Source organism: Hyperoodon ampullatus (assembly GCF_949752795.1).
Source record: "Hyperoodon ampullatus genome assembly, chromosome: 4".
Classification (NCBI taxonomy): Eukaryota; Metazoa; Chordata; class Mammalia; order Artiodactyla; family Ziphiidae; genus Hyperoodon; species Hyperoodon ampullatus.
The window spans coordinates 47,301,451-47,316,093 of NC_136917.1; the positions used below are offsets into that span (position 1 = coordinate 47,301,451).

General features: G+C 43.0%; 1 protein-coding gene across 1 annotated transcript in view; it reads left to right on the top strand.

Annotated features, from left to right (window-relative positions):
* The window catches only part of FAT2 (FAT atypical cadherin 2), a gene marked incomplete at both ends in the record, with an annotated part of 64,020 nt that overhangs the window by 19,075 nt on the left and 30,302 nt on the right, over positions 1–14,643 (top strand). The window contains 4 exons of the mRNA XM_079701536.1: positions 2,674–6,732; positions 8,559–8,755; positions 10,728–10,881; positions 13,162–13,395. Coding sequence (XP_079557662.1) covers positions 2,674–6,732; positions 8,559–8,755; positions 10,728–10,881; positions 13,162–13,395 — 4,644 coding nt within the window. The remainder of the gene's footprint in view (positions 1–2,673; positions 6,733–8,558; positions 8,756–10,727; positions 10,882–13,161; positions 13,396–14,643) is intronic.

The window sequence follows — 14,643 nt, forward strand, 5'->3', positions numbered from 1 at the left end:
ATCACGGTTAGATTAAGGTCGATGACAGAGAATGCCAGTGACAAATACACACAACTGTAACTCTCTGTATTCCTTTAAATTTTGCTCTCAGTTATGTAATGTCTGATAATTCATAATTGATATTTAATAATTATTGTTATCTTTAATATTCATTAATACTTCATAGAGCTAGCTGCTGCGGACAATCAAAGATGAGAGTGACTTAATCTCTGCCCTAAAGGGGCATAATAATGTTCATTTATTGCTTGTCAGTATCTTATATACTTTAAGGATTCAGAACTTTTTACATTTTCTTTTTTTGAAGAAATGGAAGTTGTTATAACTTGTCATACGGCAGAAATCTATTCATCCCTGAGGAATAATAATACAAATTATAACCCATTAATTGCTTACTTTTTGTGACTTATGAAGTATAATCACATCTTTTATCTCACTGACAACCCCACTGATATTGGTATTAATTTTATTTTACAGATAGGGTTAGTTTTAAAATATTCTTCTGATTATAGAAATAACACATGCTGGTTCTTTAAAACCTGGAAAAACCAGGAATGTATGAAGAAGAAAATAACATTCAGCCATGGTTCTCATGACCTAGAGAAAATAATTTCATGTATTTCCCTCTTATTTTTTTCTATGTATCATTCTGCAGTGGTAAGATCAAAATGAATATACAATTTTGTTCCCTAATTTTTTCTCTCAGCAGTAAAATAAAAAATTATGATTATCTTAAATAGTTTACTTGGCTACTTTTAATGGAACTACTTTTAAATTGCTGTTTACTCATTAAAACCATGTTCTTTGACCGAACTTAGGATTTGTATCACAAAGGCAAATTGGGAAATCACCTCACTAGTCAGCTGGAAAAGGGCTTCCATGAGTGGGAGAATCAGATGGAAGGTTTTGTGGTAAACCTGGCTATTTACTTTGCCACTGGAATAATAAAATATCATAAAATATGATAAATGAAATAAGAATAGTAATAAGCAGTACTCCTCTGAGTGAAGGACCTGTACCCCTGAGCAAAATTACTCAGGTGTATGTCATGGTATTAAATAGGTAATGGTCTCATCACAAGAAAAAAATGTACTTGTAACTATGTCAAGTGACGGATGTTAACTAAATTTATTGTGGTAGTCATTTCACAATATATACTTATACATATATCAAATTATGTTGTACACCTTTAATGCAATGTTATATGTCAATTATATCTCAATAAAACTGGAAAGAAGTACCAGTTATGCAAGCTGAATGCGTTCTAGAGATCTCTGTATGACATTGTGCTTATAGTTAACAATACTGTACTATAACCTCTAAAAATTCAAGAGGGTAAAATCTCATGTTACCTGTTCTTACCACAGTATTAAAAAAGGAAAGGAAAAAAAGGATAGTTGCAGTCCAAGTAAGGTCAGACTCTAAAAACTGTGATAACTTCAAGAATTTTTTTTTAGGAAAATATGATTCGTTTTCAACATTATCTTTTGTGAACTATGTAATGTCACATAAACACAACTTTCCTCAAAACTTAAATTTGAAATGGTATTATGTGTTTATCTAAATGAACATTAAATTTTAAAAGGATTACAAAAATGATAGGTAATCAGACATGGAGAAATTATTCCATTTTCGATTCTCATTTGGGCTTCCTCATAAGTCAAGGAAGACTCCTTTGGGTACTAGAATCTCTTCAGTTCTCTAATACTTGCTACTCTTCGCCAAAGAAAGCCTGTAGTTCTCAGGCCCAGACCCTTTTAGCAAGCAATAGATTTGATCCAGATTTTAAGAAAATATTTTCCATTGACTGGTTTTTACGGTAACCTCTGATTTATGACAAGCAATAATGGTTTTCTTTTTAAAGTACCAATATAAAGTTGCCTGTTAAAAATATTTTAAATTTAAAAAATAAACCAATTTAAAGGAAAATATCCATTAAATAATGACATAAATCATATACTATACTATTGTATAGGTAGTGGCTGAATATTAAAAAAAATTGTAAAGGCGGTGTGAGAATGCCTGAAGTTTAGGAAATCCAGGTGTGGTGGAAAGGGCATTTGATCAGGAGCCTCAAGATCTGTGTGTGCTATCCAGTCCCTCCCCACTCAACCCGTTGCCACTCACTCCTAAGCCTGACAATGGACTTTCCCACAATAGACTATACGAGGACTAGACGAGGTGGTTTTTCCAGTCCGTATCAGTTTTGACAATTTATGACTCCATATTTACAATTTTCATCTATCAAGTATATAATCAAAGCTATTACAAGTTAGGTAAAGAATGGGTTAAAATTCTAAATAATGTAACTGAAGTTTGTCCTGTAAAAGTCAACACTGAAATACAGAGTGGAGTGTGCTTTTCCTACAAAGTATGTCTCCTTTCTTTGCTCCAAAAACCTACTACTGTTTTGGTTTATAGCTTAAGTTGCAGCCCAAACACTTAGTGATCATTGAAGCTTCCATTTATGGAGTACCTAATATGAGCACCACATAAGGAATTTCATAAAGTATATATCTACCCTACACATTATATCATAATTAAATCCAGGGTGGTGCAGGATGTGGATTTTGCCCTGTCCAACTTTTGTGTGATTGCCTTTTACTGATCTAGAAAGCCTAGTTGGTACCTCTTGAGGGTGTGGTAAACTTCAATTTATCTTGTCTTTTGTTTCAGGGAACAGCGAAGGTTTCTTCAACATCAATGCCCTACTAGGCATCATAACTCTAGCACAGACACTTGATCAGGCAAATCATGCCCAGTATACTCTGACAGTGAAGGCAGAAGATCAAGGCTCCCCACAATGGCATGACCTGGCTACAGTGATCATTCATGTCTACCCCTCAGAGAGCAGTGCCCCCATCTTTTCAAACTCCGAGTACTTTGTAGAGATCCCTGAATCAATCCCTGTTGGTTCCCCAATCCTCCTTATCTCAGCTACATGCTTCTCAGAAGTTACCTATGAGTTAAGAGAGGGAAACAAGAATGGTGTATTTTCCATGAACTCATATTCTGGACTCATTTCTACCCAGAAGAACTTGGACCATGAGAAAATTTCATCTTACCAGCTGAAAATCCGCGGCAGCAATATGGCGGGTGCGTTTACTGATGTCATGGTTCTTGTTTATATCATTGACGAAAATGACAATGCTCCCATGTTCTCAAAGTTGACTTTTGTGGGCCAAATTAGTGAAGCAGCTGCACTGAACAGCATGATAGTGGATGAAAACAACAACCCCCTTGTGATCCATGCCTCTGACAGTGACAAAGAAGCTAATTCCTTGTTAGTCTATAAAATTTTGGAGCCAGAAGCTCTGAAGTTTTTAAAAATCGATCCCAGCATGGGAACCTTAACCACTGTATTAGAGATGGATTATGAGAGCATGCCCTCTTTCCAATTCAACATCTATGTCCATGACCAAGGAAGCCCTGTCTTATTTGCACCCACGGCTGCCCAGGTCATAATCAATGTCAGAAATATAAATGACTGTCCCCCCAGGTTCTCAGACCAGATATATGAAGTAGCAGTACTGAAGCCCATCCACCGGGGTATGGAGCTCCTCGTGGTGCAGGCCAGTGACGATGACTCGGAAGTCAATTATAGCATCAAAACTGGCAATGCTGATGAAGCTGTTGCCATCCATCCCATTACTGGTCGCATATCTGTGTTGAATCCTGCTTTGCTGGGACTCGCTCGGGAGCTCATCATCAAGGCTTCTGATGGCCTGTATCAAGATACTGCACTAGTAAAAATTTCTTTGACACAAGCCCTTAACACAAGCTTACAGTTTGACCGGGATGTCTACAGGGCAACAGTGAAGGAGAATTTGCTGGACAGAAAGGCACTGGTGATTCTTGGTGCCCAGGGCAATTGTTTGAATGACACCCTATCTTACTTTCTCTTGAATGGCACAGATACGTTTCATATGGTCAAATCAGTAGGCGTGTTGCAGACAAGAGGTGTGGCATTTGACAGAGAACAGCAGGACACTCATGAGGTGGCGGTGGAATTGAGGGACAGTCGGACACCTCAGCGGGTAGCTCAGGCTCTGGTCCAAGTCTCTGTTGAGGATGTCAATGACAATAGCCCTGAATTTAAACATCTGCCCTACCACACAATCATCCAAGATGGCACAGAGCCAGGGGACGTCCTCTTTCAGGTATCTGCCACTGACCAGGACTTGGGAGTGAATGGTGCTGTCACATATGCATTTGCAGAAGATTACAGATATTTTCGAATCGACCCCTATCTTGGGGACATATCATTAAAGAAACCCTTTGATTATCAAGCTCTAAATAAGTATCACCTCAAAGTCATTGCTCGAGATGGAGGAACCCCATCCCTCCAGACTGAGGAAGAGGTACTTGTCATTGTGAGAAATAAATCCAACCCGCTGTTTCAGAGTCCTTACTACAAAGTGAGAGTGCCTGAAAATATCACACTCTATACCCCAATTCTCCACACCCAGGCCCGGAGTCCAGAGGGGCTCCGACTCATCTACAACATCGTGGAGGAAGAGCCCTTGATGCTGTTCACCACTGACTTTAAGACTGGTGTCCTTACAGTGACAGGCCCTTTGGACTATGAGTCTAAGACCAAACATGTGTTCACAGTCAGAGCCACAGACACAGCTCTGGGGTCATTTTCTGAAGCCACGGTAGAAGTCCTGGTGGAGGACGTCAATGATAATCCCCCCACTTTCTCTCAATTGGTCTACACCACTTCAATCTCAGAAGGTTTGCCTGCTCAGACTCCTGTGATCCAACTGTTGGCTTCTGACCAGGATTCAGGGCAGAATTGTGATGTGTCTTACCAGATTGTAGAGGATGGCTCGGATGTTTCCAAATTCTTCCAGATCAATGGGAGCACGGGGGAGATGTCCACAGTTCAAGAGCTGGATTATGAAGCCCAACAACACTTTAATGTGAAGGTCAGGGCCATGGATAGAGGAGACCCCCCACTAACTGGTGAAACCCTTGTGGTTGTCAATGTATCTGACATCAATGACAACCCCCCAGAGTTCAGGCAACCTCAGTATGAAGCCAATGTCAGTGAGCTAGCAACCTGTGGACACCTGGTTCTCAAAGTCCAAGCTCTTGACCCTGACAGCAGGGACACTTCCCGCCTGGAGTACCTGATTCTTTCTGGCAACCAGGACAGGCACTTCTCCATTAACAGTTCATCGGGAATAATTTCTATGTTCAACCTTTGCAAAAAGCACTTGTACTCTTCTTACAATCTGAAGGTAGGTGCTTCTGATGGGGTCTTCCGAGCAACTGTGCCTGTGTATATCAATACTACAAATGTCAACAAGTACAGCCCAGAGTTCCAGCAGCATGTTTATGAGGCAGAATTAGCTGAGAATGCAAAGGTGGGAACCAAGGTGATTGAGTTGTTAGCCATAGACAAAGATAGTGGTCCCTATGGCACTGTAGATTATACCATCATCAATAAACTAGCAGGTGAGAAGTTCTCCATAAACCCCAGTGGCCAGATCACCACTCTGCAGAAATTGGATCGGGAAAATTCCACAGAAAGAGTCATTGCTATTAAGGTCATGGCTCAGGATGGAGGAGGACGAGTGGCCTTCTGCACTGTGAAGATCATTCTCACGGATGAAAATGACAACCCCCCACGGTTCAAAGCATCTGAGTACACTGTATCCATTCAATCCAACGTCAGTAAAGACTCCCCAGTCATCCAGGTGCTGGCCTATGATGCAGACGAAGGTCAGAATGCAGATGTCACCTACTCAGTGGACTCAGTGGAGGACCTGGAAGAAGAGGTCATTGAAGTCAACCCAACCACTGGTGTTGTCAAGGTGAAAGAGAGCCTGGTGGGATTGGAAAATCGGGCCTTTGACTTAAAAATCAAAGCTCAAGATGGGGGCCCTCCTCACTGGAACTCTCTCATGCTGTTACGACTTCAGGTGGTTCCTAATGAAGTATCCTTGCCCAAATTTTCTGAACCTCTATATACTTTTTCTGCATCAGAGGACCTTCCAGAAGGGTCTGAAATTGGTTCTGTTAAAGCAGTGGCAGCCCAAGATCCAGTCATCTATAGTTTAGTGCAGGGCACCACACCAGAGAGCAACAAGGATGGCATCTTTTCCTTGGACCAAGACACAGGGGTTCTAAAGGTGAGGAAGGCCATGGATTATGAGTCCACCAAATGGTACCAGATTGATTTGATGGCACATTGCCCCCATAATGACACTTACTTGGGTTCCTTGGTCTCTGTCAACATCCAAGTGAAGGACGTCAATGACAATAGGCCTGTATTTGAGGCTGATCCATATAAGGCTGTTCTCACTGAAAATATGCCAGTGGGGACTTCAGTCATTCAAGTGACTGCGAATGATCAGGACACTGGGAATGATGGCCAGGTAAGCTATAGGCTGCCAGTGGACCCTGGCAGCAATATCCATGAGCTCTTCGCCATTGACAGTGAAACTGGCTGGATCACCACACTCCAGGAACTTGACTGTGAGACCAGCCAGATCTACCAGTTTTATGTGGTGGCCTATGACCATGGCCGGACCATCCAGCTATCTTCTCAGGTCCTGGTTGAAGTCTCCATTACAGATGAGAATGACAATGCCCCCCGATTTGCTTCTGAAGACTACAGAGGATCTGTGGTTGAGAACAGTGAACCTGGTGAACCTGTGGCCACTCTTAAAACTTTGGATGCTGATATCTCTGAGCAGAACAGACAGGTCACCTGCTATATCACAGGTAAGTACACCTATCTTGGAACAGAGGCACTGGGGTGCGTTGAAAAAAGTCCAATAAGAGGTTCCCTAAGATGTGGCTCTGCCACTCATTAGCAATGTGACCTTGGGTAAACCACTTAACCTCCCAAGACCTCAACTGCTCCATCTGTAGACTTGGCATGCCTGTTCTCATTCAACTCACAGGGATGCTGGTAAGATCTAACTTGAAAAAGCTTTGAGAGACCCCAAAACATTGCAAAGTGCATTGTAAAGAGGATTTCTTATTACCTTAGATGGAGTAGATAGACTAGAAGTGAGATTCTGCAACTGTTCTCAGTTAGCTTCTGGGAGACAGAGAGGGAATCAACAGTTGTGTGGTCCATGAAAACTCTGTGAGGTGACTGTCCTTGTAGAGTAGTATTCTGCCTAGGGCAAGTTGTGGATAGTAGAAAACGCTGCCTAGTCAACCATAGGACCTAAGTGTTGGAGCAAAAACACTTTCTTGGATATGATTCCAGCCCAATCCCCTCATTTCATACATGGGAGAACCAAAGCCCAGATAGGGGAAGAAACTCAACCAAGGTCATACTCCAAGCTTGCATCAGGGCTGGGATTAAAACCATACCCTACAAACTGCTTTCCCCAGTGGATACCTATTGTAAACCTACATTTCCCCAATCTCTGCCCAGTGGCTAAATGAGCCAATCAGTGGCTAAAAGAGAGTTTCTTTACTTCTCAGTGTCCCTTTCCCCATCTCCCAGGTACCATGTCATTCCATTCCCATAGTCATGGTTTCTTCTGCTATCACAGCTGTCTGGTGGAGAGTTAATGAGCCTAAAGTTCCAACCAAGAATCATAGACTCCTGGAGACAGATCCTGGATCAGAGCTGTTTGAAATATGGAGTCTTAGTGAAATAGAATCTTGTCATTTTATAATATCAGACTCTTAAAAACACAAAAGTCTTAAAATCTCTGAATAATAGAATAAGAAATGTCAATATATCATCAACTCTTGGAATAGTTTAATCTGAGGACTCTGGCATCTTAGAATCTCAAAAATCCATCTCTCCTCTCAGTGGTTGGTATCAAGGAAAGATAACTCAGAAGCAAATCTAGCGATCCATCTGAACCTCCACTTAGCCTGTGTCCAGTCATAAAATAAAGCCTCAGAGAGTGTATGTATGTATGTATGTATGTATGTATGTATGTATTTATTTTTGGCTGCATTGGGTCTTTGTTGCTCCGTGCGGGCTTTCTCTAGTTGCGGCGAGTGGGGGCTACTCTTCATTGTGGTGCACGGGCTTCAGTAGTTGTGGCACATGGGCTCAGTAGTTACGGTGCACGGGCTTAGTTGCTCCACAGCATGTGGGATCTTCCTGAACCAGGGCTTAAACCCATGTCCCCTGCATTGGCAAGCGGATTCTTAACCACTGCACCACCAAGGAAGCCCCCGCAGAGAGTTTTTACTGATCACTTCCCACCCCTCCACTGTTGAACAGATACTAGATACTAGAAGGTTCTTTTCTAGAATTGCAATCTGCTTCCATTTAACTTCCTCCGATGCCTTCCAATGCACAAAAATAAAAAACCTGCCCTTCAGCCACATATTTTGGAGCAGTGTTTCTTGCAGTGATAATTCCATTTAATGGAGGCCTTTGAAGTTGGTAGAGGCTTCATAACACCAGATAAACTGACTCGTTGCAGAATTATGGGTCCTTAGCTAAGGGAGGAAATTTTTGCCTTTCCCAACAATCCTAAAAAAGAGTGTCAGGTGGGCAGCCACATAGGGCACAAAGCCTGGTTTGTTCCTGTTGCTTGGATTCAGGAAACTCTGTCCCATCTTTTTAGAGGGAGACCCCCTGGGCCAGTTTGGCATCAGCCAAGTTGGGGATGAGTGGAGGATTTTCTCGAGGAAGACCCTGGACCGTGAGCACATGGCCAAGTACTTTCTCCGAATCACAGCTTCCGATGGCAAGTTCCAGGCTTCAGTCCTCGTGGAGATCTTTGTCCTGGACATCAATGATAACAGCCCACAGTGCTCAGAGGTGAGAGCCTGGTGAGGGTGGGGGAGGAGTAGAGGCAAGGAAGCTGGAGTGAAGGGCAAGAGGAAGGAGAAGGACTCAGGGTACCATCTCTGGGACTGGACATCATTGACCACACTTGCCCTTGCTTCTCCTTGGCTGGCCTCAGACTAGTGCCCTAGGCAAGGGCGATTCTAGGTGATTCCTCCTGCCCCCTCCAAAGGGATGTCACCAAGCTCTTTAGGACCCATGGTCCATACCTCTTCCTCTACACTCCATAAAAATATCCTTTTCTCTGCAAAACATATCCAGAAGTAAAGTAAATTCTTCATTCTCCAAACAGCCTGCTATGCCCAGTGGGAAAGCCCCTCCACTGCTCAGCTTGTTAGCATGGCTCATTGTTATGAAATACATCCAAAGAGACCTTCCCCCGAGACACCCCACACAACTCACCATGCCTATATGGGCCTATCCCTACATATGAATAGGTTATACAGAGCAACAGAGACCCTACTCCAGGTTATATGTATAAACAAACATGCAGACAGGGCAGTTACACTTTTGATAAGGGAGATTTTCCTGAGGACTTCACGTAATTCAACACTAAGTTTCCCAAGGAAAATGTTGAGCGGTGTGTGTGTGTGAGTGTGTGCACGCATGCACATGAGTAAGGAGAGGAACTGCATTCTTAGAGGGCATAAATCAACAACCACTGTCATGTAGTATTGCTTTTAAACATAGTTTTTTAAACACAGTAAATAATTTTTAACTTTGGGGAGATTTGCATTACTTCAAAGTTTGCAGATAAAGTTAAACTATTAACATTTAAATTTTATAACATCAAATTAGCATAATTCAAATCTATATAAAATCCAGCTATTCAGTATATATACATAAATGCAAACTTGTACGTAGGTACTCACACACACGCATAGTCAAAGGATCATGTACAACTCTCTATAAATATGCAAATACCTATATATATATACACAAAGATACACATAAGCATACACCTACATACCCACAACATTCATCCATAAATATACCCATCCATATACACAAATGTACATCTATAACTCACACATACTTACATATGCATGTGAATATATATATACTTCAATTCTTCATACTTTGTCCACACACATATATACGGACACACACAAAAATCATATATCCTATCACCTTTTCTTCCACTGTCTTCCACGCTCCAACCTCATAAAAGCAGAGTAGAAAAAGAGAACCTGGGTTATCAAGTGGGGTGCATGGAAAAAAGTCTTTTCAGGATCCAAGATGACCACTTTTTGGGTGGTCTCAGAAGGGCAGCCTTTTGGGGGAGAATGGTAGCCACACCTTCCTCTTCTTTCCCCTCAGCATCCTGCCAACCAGCCTGCACCCTCCCCATGCTGGAAGAGGCTGGGGCCAAGTTCACCCTGGCCTTCTCAGAGGTGGTCAATAGCATCACCAGAGCCAGGGAAAGAAGGCCTGGTGTCTGTCTCCACACAGCCCCCCAGGCACAAAGCCCCCACCTGGAGCACATACAGGTGTCCATGTTCACTCACACCATGCAGTGGGGGTACCGGTTTGCTTGGAAGTTATGCCCAGAGCCAGTAGCTGGAAGAGCACTGGGTTCTCAGGGAACTCCAGCCTCTCCCCTGTGCCACCCCTTCTGCAATGTGGCCCCTGTGGAGTAACAGATTGCAGAAGGTCCTTCTAGCCTTGAGTGTGAGCTTTCAGATGATGGAAATTCTCTCTCATTCTTTGCTTTCCTGACTATGTCTCTTGTCATCATTCTCCTTGTTTTTAATCTCCATTTTCCTTGCACATTCCATCTTATTCTGTTCTCCTCCCTCCCTGTCTCTGCTTCTCTCCCCTACCCCCTTCCATCTCTGCTCTCTAATCTCTCTCTCTGCTTCTGTCTCCCTCTCTGTCACTCTGCCTCTCTCTGAATCTCAGCGCATCTCCCATAATCCCCCTCTTCTTTGTCTTCTATCTCCAGCTTCTCTACACTGGCAAAGTCAGTGAAGATGTACCTCTAGGACACTTCATTTTGAAAGTTTCTGCAACAGACTTGGACGTCGATACCAATGCTCAGATCACATATTCACTGCATGGTCCTGGGGCAGATGAATTTAAGCTGGATCCTCATACAGGTAGGTTTCCTGAGCTGCAGGATCAAGCATAGAACTTATACACTGAATAACCAGGGCCCAGTACCCAGGCTCCTTAGAAAAGAAACAGGAATTTACTTATCCATCCATCCATCCGCTCAGCAAACATATATTGGCACTGTGTGTCGAGCATTCACTAGATGCTAAGGACATAAACTGATAAGACAAGATCTAGGTCTTTACGATCCAGTGGGAAAGGCAGTCATTGAATCAGTGGTTTGACGTGTGCTAAGAAAAAATGAAGGATGCTAGGGGAGGTTTGACAGGAGGACTTAAGTTTGGGATCAGGGTTAAGTAAAACTTCTCTGAGGAAATGTAGCCGGGGGTAAGGGAGTGGTAGGGATGGATATTCAAGGCAGAAGGAGATTTTATACGAGGACCTTGTTTTGGGAAAGAGCACGCACATCTGAGGAACTGAGAGACAGCCAGAAATTGGTGCACAGAAGGGGGGGAGGGAGAGAGAGCAAAGGATGAGGCCCTCTGAGCAGGGGGGCCAAATCCCACCTTTAGAGCCATTAAAGGATTCAAGCAGGTGAGAGTCATGGTCAAAGACATGATCTCAAGATTGTATGCTGCAGATTGAGATAAAATCTCATAGTGTTTTTGCAAGGATCCCAACAAATAAAGAATATAGAAATCTAGCCCAGGTCTGGCACATAATAAGAATTCCGTAGATATGGTTTCCATTGTCAATTATTATCAGTTAGGGGACAAAGCGGAGAGTGGGAAACAGAGAGCCCAGCAGAGTAGACCACGAATACTTGGGAGAGGTTGGCCTGTGAGCATCTGGTGGAGAAGACAGGGTAGAGACTGCTTCCTTTAGAAAAGGAGGGATCCCTGTCCTGCTGCTATAAGGAAGGGTGTGGAGACGTACAGCACAGAAGGCCCAGATGACAGAGAGCCAGCTGCTGACACTTGACTTGGAATCAGTAGCTCAAAGGATGCCTTGGAGATTCCTGAGCAGGGAGGTGGCAGGTGAGAGCTGGTATCCCAGAAAGCTGTCTGGATAGAAGGAGACAGCATTGGGACTTCCCTGGTGGCGCAGTGGTTAAGAATCCGCCTGCCAATGCAGGTGACACGGGTTCGAGCCTTGGTCCGGGAAGATCACACATGCCACGGAGCAACTAAGCCCGTGCGCCACAACTACTGAGCCTGCGCTCTAGAGCCCCCGAGTCACAACTACTGAAGCCCACGCACCTAGAGCCCGTGCTCCGCAACAAGAGAAGCCACTGCAGTGAGAAGCCCATGCACCGCAATAAAGAGTAGCCCCTGCTCGACACAACTAGAGAAAGCCCGCGCACAGTAATGGAGACCCAACGCAGCCATAAATAAATAGATAATAAATAAATAAATAAAATAAAATAAATAAAAAGGAGACAGCATTACCCTTTCTGACCCCAGCATGGGTATGCTGAGTCACCCAAGTAGGTGACCTAATCTCTGTTGCTGTTTGTCCAGCTGCAGGATGATCGGTGGGGTCTTAAAAAAAAAAACAACTCGGTGGTTTTTCTGAGTATGGAAATAATACATGCTCATTATTCAAAAATTCAAACCACGTAGGCATGTATTATACGGAAATTGGAAAGTCTTCATGATAACCAGCCTCTCCCCCAAAGATAAGCACTCTTGGTACATATTCTATCAGACCGGTTTTCCACGCATCCCCCAAATCTCTATGTAGCATACTACATTGTGACTTTTTTCTCATAGCAATATCTTGGCACTATTAACAAGGTACTACATAAAGCTCTATCATAATTCCTTTTCTGTTGCATAGTATTTTACTATATGGCTAAATGATAATATATTTAACCAGTACCTTTTTGAAAGACAGGATATTTTCAGTATGTTGCTATTTATAAAGAATGCTGCAGAGAATATCTCTATATGTATACTTTATCCTTGGGTTGATTATTCTATAGGATACATTCCTAGAAGTAAAACTGCAGGCCAAAGGATAAACCCATTTTATGTGCTGTTAGAAATTGCCTAACTGGCCTTTTAAAATGTTGTGCCTCTTTGTAGCTTGTTGGTGTGGATCTTAAATTGGGGATGTGGTGGTGGAATGTGACTAGGGAGGTGAGCAGGTGTGAGAAGCTACAAGACTGAACCCCTTTCCTAACCATTTGTACACAGGACTGACCCCTTTTCTCTGTGACAGCACACTGCATGGCTGAGTTTGTCTCACATAGACATCAGGAAGTCACATGCTGGGGTCATGGCCCCCAGAGAAAGCTCACTTGCTGTCCTTTCTCCGGCCAGGGGAGCTGACCACACTCACAGCCTTAGACCGAGAGAAGAAGGATGCGTACAGCCTTGTTGCCAAGGCGACGGATGGAGGCGGCCAATCGTGCCAGGCAGATGTGACCCTTCACGTGGAGGATGTGAATGACAACGCCCCCCGGTTCTTCCCCAGCCACTGTGCTGTGGCAGTCTTCGACAACACCACAGTGAAGACCCCTGTTGCGGTGGTATTGGCCCGGGACCCAGACCAAGGTGAGAAAGGGAAGGATTGGAGGCCATTTGCTTACAGGGTCACCCTGGGCAAGGGTCTGGCTTTCTCTGTGTTGCTCTGAGACTGGCAATACCTCACTCCTGAGCCTACAGACATGTACAAGTAGAAAATGTCCACAAATTGCATACCTAAGTGCTAGGTACGAAAGATTTTGGCAATGTTTCAAAGCTGGTATGGGGCATTTCAGCCTCATTGTTTCTCACTGCCACTTAGACCCGGAGCCCTTTCAATCCAACCATTTAACCTCAAGAACATTTGAATACAAACATTTAATGTGAAATACACCAATCAGAATTATTCAACTCTGATTAACTGGCCATAAGAAAGAAACTTAGGGCACAAACTCCATTAAGTCTATCAAATTCTTGGATCAATTTTCTAGTCAATGAAGTGGAATATTTTACATTTTATTTTGCATTTTAATTTTAATGACATTGTTTTCATTAGGGTTAATTCTTTTCCTTTTACTATTTACAAGGCAAATTGGATTCATCCAGGAGTCTTCATTCCATATTATACCAATTATAGCTTCTGACATCATGAAGTGTTTCATTGTGGAGATCTCTATATCTATAGATATATGTATATATATATATACATGTTTATATATATATATATGTTTATATATATATATATATATATATATATATATATATATATACACACACATCCAATTTTCTTGAATTAAATTTTATAATTTAGGTGGGGTAAAAAAATACCCTCAGGGTCAAAGTTGCCAGAGGAACATAGGATATGACAATGATGAAGATGATGATGGTGATAAAAGAGGGATCAAAACACCCTGCTTTGTTTGACACCAACAGAGTAAATTTAAGACTTCTTAGAGGAAGTGAGTTTTAGCTTGGCATTGAGGAAGGTGAGAGATTTTGGAGGAATGCAGGGGTCCTAGGTAGGGCAAATAGCAGTGCAAAGGCATCTAACATCTAAGGCCCTGCAAATGCTCAATTAGCCAGTGCTTGCACACCTCCAGGGACAGGAAGCTCCCTACTTCCTAGGCAGCCCCTTCCTTCCATGGTACCTCAGATAATTATCAAGTGTTACCTTTTTGGAGCAGACATCTGTCAATCACGGTCCTGCCCTCTGCAGCCACACAGATCTCCCAGACCCTCGCCCATGACAGCCCTTCAGACACTAGGAGGCGGTGACTATCTGCTCCAGCCTCAAGGTTCCCTTTCTGGGTAGAAGGGCCCTAGTTTCTTCAATCTCGT